Below are 15387 nucleotides of genomic sequence, written 5' to 3' on the forward strand. Positions count from 1 at the left end.
TTATGGATCCCTCACCAGATCTTAGTTATTATATGTAGTGGTTGGAATGTAGAACTCCCTGTCACAGGGAATATTTCAATTGAATAATAAAGATGGATTTAAGAGGAATCTATGTAAATACAAGACAGAGATCAAAGAATCTCTTGATATCACTAGAATAGAATCAAATAAAATAGAATAGAACCCCTACAGTGCAGAAGGAGGCCATTCAGCCCATCGAGCCTGCACCAACAACAATCCCCCTGACACTAAAGTGCAATTTAGCATGACCAATCAACCTAACCCGCGCATCTTTGGACTGTGGGAGGAAACTGGATCACACAGGGGAAACCCACGCAGACACAGGGAGAACGTGCAAACTCCACCCGAGGCTGGAATTGAACCTGGGTCCCTGGCGCTGTGAGGCAGCAGTGCTAACCACTGTGCCACCATATGGTGAACTGAAGATGGTTGGGAGATGCCTGGTGTGGAGCACAAACACCAGTACAGACCAGGGGGGTTGAAGAGCTGAAGGGTTGGTTCTTGTGCTGTAAATTTGATGCATTTCTCTGTAATCCAATGAGTTTCTTGTTTGACTATTGTTTTTGTCAATCGAATGCCCACGGTGAGGTTCCTGTCACTTGCTCTCTCCAGATACCACATTTACAACGTTGATGAGAACAATCCGGGTTTTGATGAGCAGAGAGCCTGTTTTTACACGGCCCAGATTGTCTGTGGCATGGAGCACCTTCACCAATCCAGGATTATCTATCGTGATCTGAAACCAGAGAATGTTCTCCTTGATAACGAGGGTGAGCTCTTGTGTGTGCATGTGTATGCGTGTGCAGTTCGATTTGAAAGCATGCTTGAACTTTGACCCCAGGCACAGTGATCACGATGGATGATGTCAAGAGAGGATCACCGCAAGATCACAAGAGTTAGGACTGGAGTAGGCCATTCAGCCCCTCAAGCCTGCTCCACCATTCAATAAGGCTATGACTGACAGCCATAGCCACTATCAATATCCTGGGGGTTACCATTGACCAGAAACTGATGTGGCCATATAAATACTTTGGCGACCAGAGCAGGTTAGAGGCTGGGAATTCCACAGTGAGTAACTCACCTCCTTACCCCCCCAAAGCCTGTCCACCATCTACAAGGCACAAGTCAGGAGTGTGATGGAATACTCCTCTCTTGCCTGGATGAGTGCAGCTCCAACAATGCTCAAGAAGTTTGACACTATCCAGGACAAAGCAGCCCCGCTTAATTGCCCCACCTTCCACAAACATTCACTCCTTCCACTGATGAACAGTGGCAGCCATGTGTACCATCTACAAGATGCACCGTAAGAACTCAACAAGGTTCCTTAGACAGCACCTTCCAAACCCACAGCCACTGTCATTTGGAAAGACAAGGACAGATGATGCATGGGAACGCCACCACCTGAAGGTTCCCCTCCAAGCTGCTCACCATCCTGACTTAGAAATATATCGCTGTTCCTTCACTGTGAATGGGTCAAAATCCTGGAATTCCCTCCCTAACAGCACTGTGGGTGTGCCTACATCACATGGACTGCAGGTCAGCAGTCTTGGCAGGTGCAGGGGGGTGTTTATCAGTTGGCATAGTTGCACGATATCAGGGCCCGGGGAGTGGAAACAGTGTGAAGCACTGGGTGGGGGAATAGGGAGGACCTGAAGGATGTGGGATTGGGCAAGGTGAGATGGGAGGCATGCAGGAGTTCGAACGGGGGTAGGGGGGAGCTGAGAGCGGTGGTTGGGAGGTGTTCAGGATGGGGGGATATTTGGCAATGTGTAACCAACACTTCAACACCTATCACATCACCCTCCCCAGCACCCTCACTATCCCATTGGATTGATCCTGAAATGTGAAGATCCTCTCCGAGAGCTCGGCTGTAACTGAGTGAGAACGGTATCAAAGCAGAATTCTTAAAGAGGTGCGGATTATTCTTAAAGGGCAAGTTGCACTTGTAACCAGTAGATGGATTCAGGGTTAGAATCGGGCTACTCACGACCCATTGATCAGACATTTACTGCCCCAATAATACCCAGTACGGTGGGTGGGAATTGCAGACACATCTCTGGCAGATGTGAACTGGAATTAAAATGTTAATTCACGGCAAAGTCTGAAACAGGAGTTACACCCTTTTTAGAAGCACATGTTGGGCCTCATGACTGTCTGACTACAGCCAGCACTCAGTAAAACCAGTCTTCCCAAACTTTCCACACGAACCCCGCGATGCTCCAACTCTGATTCAACCGTCCCAGCCTCAGCTCACCCCAAAATGTGGTCTGGACTCCTCCTCCACCCCACCCCTCAGCCCTCCTCTCCTCTCCTCAACCCCCAGCCCCAGCTTCTATCGTCTGAAAAGCCAAAGTGACATTAGCAACGACCCCAGGTGTGACCTCCCCTGCCCCAGTCGCCAGCATCATTATTCATTAAAATGTGGCTCCACTGCCTCATCCTTCAGGCTCTGGGGTATGAAAATTCCACAGCCATTTCCCCACCACCCAGGGGTGTGGCCTCCCAAACCTCTACAATCTCCGCAAGGGCATTTTGTCATCCTGACCAAAGAGCAACAACACAGACTTTAATACAATGAAATGCCCCACAGGGACAACAAAGTCTGACTCTGAGCCACAAAAGGAGATATTAGATCCAATGACCAAATGCTCACTTTTATGGAGAGTCTTAAAGGGGGAAAGTGAAGTTGAGAGGTGTAGGAAGAGAATTCCAGAACAAGAGGCCAAGAGAACTGAAGGCATGGCCTGTGGAGCATCCCTACTCAGAGATGTTCCAGAGGCCAGAATTGAGAGGCACATGTTTAATCCGCCTAACCAACACATCTTTAGACACTAAGTGGCAAGTTACCATGGCCAATCCACCTAACCTACACATCTCTGAAGTATGGGAGGAAACCGGAGCTCCCGGAGGAAATCCACACAGACACGGGGAGAACGTGCAAACTCCACACCGAAGCCGGAATTGAACCCGGTCCCTGGCACTGTAAGGCAGCTGTGCTAACCACTGTGCCACCGAGCTGATCAGCAAGAGGTCAGATAGCTAGTGCTACCTCCAATCGAAAGAGAGATTCGCATTTATTTAGCAACTTTCATAACTTTGGGAAGATCCAAAAGTATTTCATAATTGATAATTACAACTGACTTTCAAAGTTAATGTTCTAACATAACTGCCAATGTGCATGCAGCAAGATCCTAGAAGCAGCAATGAGATGTTTTACCAGATAACGGGTTAGAGGTGTTTGCTGAGGGGAACACATTGACCAGAGGATAGTGGGGAGAGCTGCCCTGCCTCTTCTCTGAACAGAAAGGGAGGCACTGGCGAGTGGCTGACGGAGAAACATGGAACACAGCCAAACCAACTTTCCAAACTCTCCAGCCAGAATTCTCCAGTCCCGCTGCAGGGAATGGACATTTGGCTGAGTGCCGAATTCTCCGTCCTCACTGGTAATGGGGTGTACAAGACCGGAGAATTCTGCCTCCTTAGACTAATGTGAGGATTACAGGGACGCAGAGAAATGAATCTTACAACAGGAGAGAAAATCTGTTTTGAACAGTTGTGTTGTAACTTGTTGTGTTTCAGGTCATGTCAGAATCTCTGACCTTGGACTTGCGGTCGAACTGGCTGATGGCCAGACGAAGATCAAAGGTTATGCAGGAACTCCAGGTACAGACTGCAATTCCTCTGGGACTGAGGGGGAGCACGGGCAAGGGAGAGGGGAGGTGGAGGGAGGGAGAGAAGGAGGAGGGGTTGGGTGGGGGTGGAGTGTCCATGTTTCTGGAGTTTTCTGTTCAGTTTCTGTAGTTGAAGTGGTGAATTCTCATTGGTTAATGATCTGTTGTGTTTCACTTCCAGGTTTTATGGCTCCAGAGTTGCTTAAAGGTTTGGAGTATGATTATTCTGTCGACTATTTCACGTTGGGAGTCACATTGTATGAGATGATCGCAGCCAAGGGTCCATTCCGATATCGGGGTGAACATGTAAGGATATTTTAAGATATTCTTTAGTCACCCCCGTTACGCACAAGCCCCCGTTACGCACAAGCCCCCGTTACGCACAAGTGCCCTGTTACACACAAACCGCCCCCAGTTACACACAAACCGCCCCCCAGTTACACACAAACCACCCCCCCGTTACACACAAACCGCCCCCAGTTACACACAAACCGCCCCCAGTTACACACAAACTGCCCCCAGTTACACACAAACCGCCCCCAGTTACACACAAACCGCCCCCAGTTACACACAAACTGCCCCCAGTTACACACAAACCGCCCCCAGTTACACACAAACCGCCCCCAGTTACACACAAACCACCCCCAGTTACACACAAACCGCCCCCGGTTACACACAAACCGTCCCCAGTTACACACAAACCGCCCCCCGTTACACACAAACCGCCCCCCGTTACACACAAACTGTCCCCAGTTACACACAAGCCACCCCCAGTTACACACAAACTGCCCCCAGTTACACACAAACTGCCCCCAGTTACACACAAACCGCCCCCAGTTACACACAAACCGCCCCCAGTTACACACAAACCGCCCCCAGTTACACACAAACCACCCCCAGTTACACACAAACCGCCCCCGGTTACACACAAACCGTCCCCAGTTACACACAAACCACCCCCAGTTACACACAAACCGCCCCCGGTTACACACAAACCGTCCCCGGTTACACACAAACCGCCCCCAGTTACACACAAACCGCCCCCAGTTACACACAAACCGCCCCCGGTTACACACAAACCGTCCCCAGTTACACACAAACCGCCCCCAGTTACACACAAACCGTCCCCAGTTACACACAAACCGTCCCCAGTTACACACAAACCGCCCCCAGTTACACACAAACCGCCCCCAGTTACACACAAACCGCCCCCGGTTACACACAAACCGTCCCCAGTTACACACAAACCGCCCCCGGTTACACACAAACCGTCCCCAGTTACACACAAACCGCCCCCAGTTACACACAAACCGCCCCCAGTTACACACAAACCGCCCCCAGTTACACACAAACCGCCCCCAGTTACACACAAACCACCCCCAGTTACACACAAACCACCCCCAGTTACACACAAACCACCCCCAGTTACACACAAACCGCCCCCAGTTACACACAAACCGCCCCCAGTTACACACAAACCGCCCCCAGTTACACACAAACCACCCCCAGTTACACACAAACCGCCCCCAGTTACACACAAACCGTCCCCAGGTACACACAAACCGCCCCCCCAGTTACACACAAACCGCCCCCAGTTACACACAAACCGCCCCCAGTTACACACAAACCGCCCCCAGTTACACACAAACCGCCCCCAGTTACACACAAACTGTCCCCAGTTACATACAAACCGTCCCCAGTTACACACAAACCGCCCCCAGTTACACACAAACCGCCCCCAGTTATACACAAACTGCCCCCAGTTACATACAAACCGCCAGTTATACACAAACTGTCCCCAGTTACACACAAACCGCCCCCAGTTATACACAAACTGCCCCCAGTTACACACAAACTGCCCCCAGTTATACACAAACTGCCCCCAGTTATACACAAACTGCCCCCAGTTACACACAAACCGCCCCCAGTTATACACAAACTGCCCCCAGTTACACACAAACTACCCCCAGTTACACACAAACTACCCCCAGTTACACACAAACCGCCCCCAGTTACACACAAACCGCCCCCAGTTACACACAAACCGCCCCCAGTTACATACAAACCGCCCCCGTTACACACAAACCGCCCCCCGTTACACACAAACCGCCCCCAGTTATACACAAACTGCCCCCAGTTACACACAAACTGCCCCCAGTTATACACAAACTGCCCCCAGTTACACACAAACCGCCCCCAGTTATACACAAACTGCCCCCAGTTACACACAAACTACCCCCAGTTACACACAAACTACCCCCAGTTACACACAAACCGCCCCCAGTTACACACAAACCGCCCCCAGTTACACACAAACCGCCCCCAGTTACATACAAACCGCCCCCGTTACACACAAACTGCCCCGTTACACACAAACTCCCATTACACAGGACCCCGTGTTACAGAGAAACTCCAATCTCATTGTGGTTTTAACCCTACATTTCTGACTGCCCCCCTCTCCCGTAACCCTTGACGCTTGTTGATCAAGAATCTGTCTAACTCCGAATATAGTCAAGGCTATGACCCAGCATCCACCGTTCTCTGAGGGAGAGAAATCCAAAGATTCAACAAAAGGTGCAACAGCCTTTGCTGTTCTGTCTTCTCGTGCTTTTTGCTTCAGTGTCAGATTTACATTTTCCAATCTGACTTCTGCCTCTCTTTTTTCTGCCTTCCACGGACCTTTGGTCTCAGACCTTTCCTTTTGGCTTCACTGTTGGCCAGGTCTGTCTCTGGAAAAGTGTTGACTTGCTCCTGTTCTGGAATTACAAAGAAGAAGAACAAAGAAAAGTGGAGCATAATAAAAATATCAGAACATAAGAGCAGGAGTAGGCCATCTGGCCCCTCGAGCCTGCTCCATCATTCAATAAGATCATGGCCGATCTATTTGTGGACTCAACTCACATACCCGCCCGCTCACCATAACCTTTAATTTCTTTGCTGTTCAAAAATGTATCTATCCTTGCCTTAAAAACATTCAATGAGGTAGCCTCAACTGCTTCACTGGGCAGGGAATTCCACAGATTCACAACCCTTTGGGTGAACAAGTTCTTCCTCAACTCAGTCCGAAATCTGCTCCCCCTCATTTTGAGGCTGTGCCCCCTAGTTTTGGTTTCACCCGCCAGTGGAAAGAACTTCCCTGCTTCTACCTCATCTATTCCCTTCATAATCTTTCTATACAGGAACAGACCCTTCGGCCCTCCAAGCACATGCTGATCATGATGCCCTAACTAAACTTAAAAAAAAACCTTCTGCCTCTATTTGGACCAAATCCCTCTATTCCCTCCCTATTCATGTGCCTATCCAGATGCCTCTTAATTCTCTCCTTGTTCTCCTGCTGGGGTCTTTCGAGATCTTCATTGCCTATGGACCTTCATTAAGAGTTGCCCGCTATCTGGGGTCTCTTCTAAGTTTCCAGTCCATAGCTGTACGTTACTTATGGTTTCTGTTGTAAGTTTTGTTACCTCTTTTAAGATTGAGTGTAGTAATATTTTTCCCCACTCTGTGTGTGGTTACTGGGATAGAGTTGGCGCCTCTTTTCAGGTCTTGTTGCTGGGCAGATCTTTAAAAAATAAACATTGTTGGCATATTTTGCAACAAAGACAAAGACATCAATGAAGGTACAGAATGTTCCAGTTCCTTCTGTCACCTCTGTCTCTGTGTTCACTTCTTTGGGCAGGAGTACCCCGCTCCTCCCCCACTCCCCCCGCCAACCCAGTTGAGCAGATCCTTTCACCACCTCCAGCATTCTCCCTCCATCGGGACCCCCTCCCTCCAACCCCCTATCTGCTCTTGATATTTTCATTGAGAACTGTCAGTGTGACATCGGCCATTTCAATTTCTCTGCTCCTCTCACCCACTCGAACTTGTCTCCCTCTGAACTTGCTGCACTCCATTCCCTTAGGTCCAACCCTGACTTTGTTATCAAACCTGCCGACAAGGGTGGTGCTGCTGTTGTCTGGGTAGTGACCTTGTGGAGACTGAGCACCAACTCTCAGACCCTTCCTCCTACCTCCCCCTGGACCATGACCCCATCACCAAACATCAAACCATTGTTTCCAGGTTTGTCACTGACCTCATCGCTTCTGGTGATCTTCCCCCCACAGCTTTCAACATCATTGACCCACAACCCCACTTCTACCTCCTTCCCAAAATCCACAAACAGGACTGGCCTGGTAGTCTCATCATATCAGCCTGTTCCTGCCCCATGGAACACATTTCTTCCTATCTTGACTCCATCCTCTCTCTCCCCTTGCCCAGTCTCTTTCTACCTACATTCGTCATTCCTCTGATGTCCTACGTCGTAACAGCAATTTCCAGATTTCAGGCCCTAACTGGCTCCTCTTCACTCTGGATGTCCAATCTACACATCCATCCCCCACCAGGATGGTCCGAGGAATCTCCAATTCTTCCTTGAGCAGAGACTAAAAAAATCCCCTTCCACACTGCTCTCCTCGCCTGGCTGAACTTGTTCTCTCACTCAATAATTTCTCCTTTAACTTGTCTCACTTCCTGCAAATAAAAGGTGTGATTATAGGTACCTGAATGGGCCACAGTTATGCCTGCTTTTTGTGGATTATGTGGAACATTCCTTGTTCCAATCCTACACAAGCCTGTTCCCATAACCCTTTATCCATTTTATCGATGACTGGATTGGTGCCTCTTCATACTCTAGTCTGTCTCTGAAAAAATGTATCAATTTAGTTCCCAATTTCCACCCCTCTCACCTTTACATTGTCCTTCTCTAACACTTCCCTTCCTTGACCTCTCTGTCTCCATTTCTGGTGATAGGCTGATCACCGATATTCATTACAAACCCACCGACTCCCACAGCTACCTTGGCGACAGCTCCTCACATCCTGCTTCCTGTAAGGACTCCATCCCAGTTTCTCCACCTCTGGCACATCAGTTGGGGTAGCACGATGGCACAGTGGTTAGCGCTGCCGCCTCATAGCGCCAGGCAATTCTAGCCTTGGGTCACTGTCTGTGTGGAGTCTGCACATTCTCCCCGTGTCTGCGTGGGTTTCCTCCGGGTGCTCCGGTTTCCTCCCACAGTCCAAAGATGCGCAGGTTAGGTTGATTGGCCATGCTAAATTGCCCCTTAGTGTCAGGGGGAATAGCAGGGTAAATACATGGGGTTATGGGAATAGGGCCTGGGTGGGATTGTTGTCGGTGCAGGCTCAATGGGCCGAATGACCTTCTTCAGCACTGTAGGGATTCTATGATTTTATGATCAGTTCTGACAATGTCACGTTTGAAAATGATGCTTCTGAATCAAGGATTCTCCCCCACTGTGGTTAACAGGGCCCTCACAACCAGGTTCGACCCATCACCCACACCTCTGCCCCCACCCCCCTCTCCCCCGGAACCATGATCGAGATCCCCTGGTTCTCACTTTTCACCCCACCAGCCTCCAGCTTCCCTCGCAATCGCAGAGGGTGCAACACCCGACCCTTTTACCTCCTCTCTCCTCACCGCTCAAGGTCCCAAACACTCCTTTCAGGAGAAGCAACATTTCACTTGCACCTCCTTCAATTTGTCCTCCTGTATTTGCTGCTCCCAATAGAGTCTCCCTGGGGGAGACTAAACGCAGACAGGGTGACCGCTTTGGGGAACACCTCAGCTCAGTCCACAAGCATGACTCCAACCTTCCTATCGCTTGCCATTTTAACTCAGTATCTTGCTCTCGTGCCCACATGTCCGTCCTTGGCCTGCTGCAATGTTCCAGTGAAGCCCAAAGCAAAATGGAGGAGCAGCCTCTCAGCTTCCGACTGCGCACTTTGCAGCCCTCAGGACTCAACATTGAGTTCGGCAACTTTAGAGCTTGACCTTTCTCCTCCATCTTAAATCGCTTTTCTTTTCATTTGTTTAATATTCCATACATGCATTGCCTCAATGCAAACCTCCCTCCCCCCTCACACCAGACCATCTGTTTTTGGTTCTGAAAGTTGCTCCTTCTTGTTGCAGTTTCTACAGCTCAAATATCCTTCCTCCTTTTAGTTCTGACCAAGAGCCCAGGAGTCGAAACATTAACTATGTTTCTCTCCTGATAGATGCTGGCGAGTCTGCGGAGTTTTTCCATTCTTCTGTTCCTGTTTCAGATTCCAGCATCCGCAGGATTTTGTTTATTTTGGTATTCCAGCTTTTGTTCTGTATTGCACTGATCTCCAACCTTAAATCTGCCCTCTGTAAAATGAAAGCATTTGAAGATATATCCGTTCACTTAACTATCAATGATCCAAATATCTCTGCTAGGGGACCTGCAATTTCTTCCCTACCCTCCCACAATGTCCTGGGGATTTATCTACCTTGATGCACTTTCAGACTTCCAGCGCCTCTTTCTCTGTATTATGTGCACTCCTCAAGACATCATTATTTATTTCCCCAAGTTCCCTAACGTCCATGCTTTACTCAACAGTAAATACTGATGAAAAATATTCATTTAGGATCTCACCCATCCCTTGTGGATCCACACTTGGATGACCTTGTTGATACCTAAGAGGCCCTATTCTCTCCCTGGTTACTCTTTTGGCCTTTATGTATTTGTAGAAGCTCTTTGGATTCTCCTTTGCCTCTGGGAAGGCAAAGGGACGTCTGGTAAGTGGGAGGCTTTCAAAAGTGTGTTAACCAGGGTTCAGAGTAAGCACATTCCTCTTAGAGTGAAAGGCAAGATTGGCTGAAGTAGGGAACCCTGGATGACTCGGGATATTGAGGCCCTGGTTAAGAAGAAGAAAGAGGCACATGCATAGGCAGCTGGGATCAAGTGAATCCCTTGAAGAGTATAGGGGGTGTAGGAGTAGAGTTAAGAGAGAAATCAGGAGGGCAAAAAAGGGGACACGAGATTGTTTTGGCAGATAAGGCAAAGGAGAATCCAAAGAGCTTTTACAAATACATAAAGGCCAAAAGAGTAACCAGGGAGAGAATAGGGCCTCTTAGGGATCAACAAGGTCATCCAAGTGTGGATCCACAAGGGATGGGTTAGATCCTAAATGAATATTTTTCATCAGTATTTACTGTTGAGTAAAGCATGGACGTTAGGGAACTTGGGGAAATAAATAATGATGTCTTGAGGAGTGCACATAATACAGAGAAAGAGGCGCTGGAAGTCTGAAAGTGCATCAAGGTAGATAAATCCCCAGGACATTGTGGGAGGGTAGGGAAGAAATTGCAGGTCCCCTAGCAGAGATATTTGGATCATTGATGGTCACGGGTGAGGTGCCTGAAGATTGGAGAGTGGCAAATGTTGTGCCTTTGGTTAAAAAGGACTGCAGGGAAAAGCCTGGGAACTACAGGCCAGTGAGCCTCACATCTGTGGTGGGTAAGTTGTTGGAAGGTATTTTGAGAGACAGGATCTACAGGCATTTAGAGACGCAAGGGCGGCACGGTAGCACAGTGGTTAGCACTGCTGCTTCACAGCTCCAGGGACCTGGGTTCGAATCCCGGCTTGGGTCACTTCTGCACTGTAGGGTTTCTATGATTCTATGATTTCACTGTCTGCGTGGAGTTTGCACATTCTCCTCGTGTCTGCGTGGGTTTCCTTCGGGTGCTCCGGTTTCCTCCCACAGTCCAAAGATGTGCGGGTCAGGTTGATTGGCCATGCTAAAATTGCCCCTTAGTGTCCCGGGATGGGTAGATTAGAGGGACTAGTGGGTAAAATATGTAGGGATATGGGGGTAGGGCCTGGGTGGGATTGTGGTCGGTGCAGACTCGATGGGCCGAATGACCTCTTTCTGTACTGTACGGTTTCTATTTCTATGATTCTATGATTAGGGGCAGTCAGCATGGCTTTGTGAGTAGAAAATCATGTCTCACAAATTTGATTGAGTTTTTTGAAGGGGTAACCAAGAAGGTAGATGAGGGCAGTGCAATTGATGTTCTCTACATTGACTGTAGCAAGACCTTTGACAAGGTACCGCATGGTAAGTTGTTGCATAAGGTTAAATCTCACAGGATCCAGGGTGAAGTATCTAAATGGATACAAAATTGACTTCTTGACAGAAGCCAGAGAGTGGTTGTAGAGGATTGGTTTTCAAACTGGAGGCCTATGACCAGCGGTGTGCCTCAGGGATCAGTGCTGGGTCCACTGTTATTTGCCATTTATATTAATGATTTGGATGAGAATATAGGAGGCATGGTTAGTAAGTTTGCAAATGACACCAAAATTGGTGGCATAGTGGACAGTGAAGAAAGTTATCTCCGATTGCAACGGGATCTTGATCAGTTGAGCCAGTGGGCTGACAAATGGCAGATGGAGTTTAATTTAGATAAATGCGAGGTGATGCATTTTGGTAGATTGAACCAGGGCAGGACTTACTCAGTTAATGGTAGGGCGTTGGGGAGAGTTACAGAACAAAGTGATCTAGGGGTACATGTTCATAGCTCCTTGAAAGTGGAGTCACAGGTGGACAGAGTAGTGAAGAAGGTATTCGGCATGCTTGATTTCATCGGTCAGAACATTGAATACAGGAGTTGGGACGTCTTGTTGAAGTTGTACAAGACATTGGTAAGGCCACACTTGGAATACTGTGCACAGTTCTGGTCACCCTATTATAGAAAGGATATTATTAAACTAGAAAGAGTGCAGAAGAGATTTACTAGGATGCTACCGGGACTTGATGGTTTGAGTTATAAGGAGAGGTTGGATAGATTGAGACTTTTTTCTCTGGAGCATAGAAGGCTGAGGGATGATCTCATAGAGGTCTATAAAATAATGAGGGGCACAGGTCAGCTAGATAGTCAATATCTTTTCCCAAAGGCAGGGGAGTCTAAAACTAGAGGGCATAGGTTTAAGGTGAGAGGGGAGAGATACAAAAGTGTCCAGAGGGGCAATTTTTTCACCCAGAGGGTGGTGAGTGTCTGGAACAAGCTGCCAGAGGTAGTAGTAGAGGCAGGTACAATTTTGTCTTTTAAAAAGCATGGGTAAGATGGGTAAAGAGGGATATGGGCCAAATGCGGAAGATTGGGATTAGCTTAGGGGTTTAAAAAAAAGAAGGGGCTTAGAGCTTCGAAAGCTTGTGTGGCTTTTGCTACCAAATAAACCTGTTGGACTTTAACCTGGTGTTGTTAAACTTCTTACTGTGTTTAAAAAAAAGGGCAGCATGGACAAGTTGGGCCGAAGGTCCTGTTTCCATGCTGTAAACCTCTATGACTCTATGACTTTACAGTGCTTTTAAAGCAAAGATTTCAGCATTTCACTCTGCTTGCCATGTTTGGACTTTGTTTTAAACTTTGGGAACAATGCGGGAGACTTCAAATTGGATCTTTCTTTTGTTTTAACTTAAAACTACACCACTGTTTTATTTGAATGTCCGGCTTTGAGAGACCCGGTGACCTCATTGTCTAATCATGGCTGTTTTTCTTTTCACCAGTAATTTCTTTTTACTAACTCTTTCTGTTATTATCATTTTTTTGATTGCTGTATTTCATAGAATCATAGAATCCCTCCAGTGTGGAAGGAGACCATTCAGCCCATTGAATCTGCACCACAATCCCACCCAGGCCCTATCCCCATAACCCCATGCATTTTTACCCGAGCGGCACGGTAGCACAGTGCGAGCGGCACGGTAGCACAGTGGTTAGCACTGCTGCTTCACAGCTTCAGGGTCCCGGGTTCGATTCCCGGCTCGGGTCACTGTCTGTGTGGAGTTTGCACATTCTCCTCGTGTCTGCGTGGGTTTCCTCCGGGGTGCTCCGGTTTCCTCCCACAGTCCAAAGATGTGCGGGTTAGGTTGATTGGCCAGGTTAAAAATTGCCCCTTAGAGTCCTGAGATGCGTAGGTTAGAGGGATTAGTGGGTAAATATGTGGGGGTAGGGCCTGGCTGGGATTGTGGTCGGTGCAGACTCGATGGGCCGAATGGCCTCCTTCTGCACTGTAGGGTTTCTATGATTTCTATTCCCCCTGACACTAAGGAGCAATTTAGCATGGTCAATTCTCCTAACTCGCACATCTTTAGACTGTGGGAGGAAACACACGCAGACACGGGGAGTACGTGTGATGCACCTCAATGAGCACCCGGAAACAAGGCTTTAGAACTGAAGGCTTTAATACATTAACAATGAAACTACTAACACAAATTCACCCGTTCAGACTGAAGGGGTCCTGCCGGAGCAGGGGGTCTTATACCCTGCCACCGGAGGCGGGACCCCACTGGAGTGTGCCATGATAACACTTAGGACAGGTAAACACCCTATCCCAACAACATAGTACAACCCCCATAACAACAACACCCTAGCCCAACAGTAACACAATAACAACCCCAGTGGTGAACCAACGATGGTTCACCACATTCACCCCTCCTTTAGGAACCAAAGGTGGCGGGGTGGATGAAAACAGACAATGACAAAAAAAAATAACAGGATTCACAAGTCCAGACGGTCTGGAGGACCACACCGACGCTGCGATCTTCTCAACACCGGTTGCGAAACCGGAGCAGGTGCTTGCGGTGGCTCTCTCAAAACAACATCTGGCTGTCCCCTCAAAGACTCCCGGGCCGGCCGGCCCTGATGAGGCGATGGTGTAGGGGATCCTGGAACGTTTGGTGGTGGTGGTGGTGGTGATGATGGTGGCGCCGATCTCCGAGTCTCAGGCAAGCTGTACCTGGGAGTAAAAGTGTTATGCACTGGTCCCGGTGCTGACCGCGCCACGTCTGGGGAAGTAATGAGGAGTAGTGGATCTGTGACTGGGGGAATAGGAGCGACAGGAGTTGCTACGTCCCCTGCGGGCGCCAGGTCTCTAATGGAGACAGTGTCCTCTCGCCCGTCAGGATATGCCACATAGGCATACTGAGGGTTGGCGTGGAGGAGTTGGACCGGTTCGACCAAGGGGTCGGACTTGCGAGCCCTCACATGGCGCCGCAGAAGGACGGGTCCTGGGTACGTCAACCAGGCTGGCAATGAGGTCCCCGAGGACGACTTCCGAGGGAATGAGAACATCCTCTCGTGGGGAGTAGCATTGGTTGCCGTACACAGGAGGGAGCGGATAGAATGGAGCGCAGTTGGAAGGACCTCCTGCCACCGGGAGACTGGAAGGCCCTTGGATTTCAGTGCCAGTAGGACAGCCTTCCAGACTGTAGCATTCTCCCTTTCCACCTGTCCGTTACCCCTAGGGTTGTAGCTCGTGGTTCTACTAGAGGCAATCCCGAATGAGAGCAGGAATTGCCTCAAGTCGTTGCTCATGAACGACGAGCCCCTGTCGCTATGAATATAGCAGGGGTACCCGAACAGGGTAAAAAGCTCACTGAATGCCTTGATGACGGTGGCAGTCAACGTGTCCGCACAGGGGAAAACAAACGGAAACCGGGAAAATTCGTCTATTATGTTAAGAAAATAGACATTCCGATCCGTTGAGGGAAGGGGGCCCTTAAAATCTACACTCAGCCTCTCAAAAGGGCGAGTGGCCTTGACCAAATGTGCCCGGTCTGGTCGATAAAAGTGTGGTTTGCATTCTGCGCAAATCCGACAACTTCTAGTAACTGACCTGACCTCCTCCACCGAGTAGGGCAGGTTGCGGGCTTTTATGAAGTGGTAGAGTCTGGTGACTCCAGGATGACACAGATCATTGTGGAGAGCCTTCAAGCGGTCCTCCTGCATGATGGCGCATGTTCCGCGCGAGAGGGCATCCGAGGGCTCATTGAGCTTCCCTGGACGATACATAATATCGTAATTATAGGTGGAGAGCTCAATTCTCCACCGCAAGATC

The 15387-nt window shown here is 49.0% G+C and overlaps 1 protein-coding gene across 1 annotated transcript in view; it reads left to right on the forward strand.

The window, feature by feature from the left end:
• The window catches only part of grk1a (G protein-coupled receptor kinase 1 a), a 104326-nt gene that overhangs the window by 67790 nt on the left and 21149 nt on the right, over positions 1-15387 (forward strand). Inside the window, exons 3-5 of the mRNA XM_078232287.1 lie at positions 634-791; positions 3601-3684; positions 3874-3998. Of these exons, the coding sequence (XP_078088413.1) occupies positions 634-791; positions 3601-3684; positions 3874-3998 (367 nt within the window). The remainder of the gene's footprint in view (positions 1-633; positions 792-3600; positions 3685-3873; positions 3999-15387) is intronic.

This window comes from Mustelus asterias, chromosome 17, assembly GCF_964213995.1.
Source record: "Mustelus asterias chromosome 17, sMusAst1.hap1.1, whole genome shotgun sequence".
Lineage (NCBI taxonomy): Eukaryota > Metazoa > Chordata > Chondrichthyes > Carcharhiniformes > Triakidae > Mustelus > Mustelus asterias.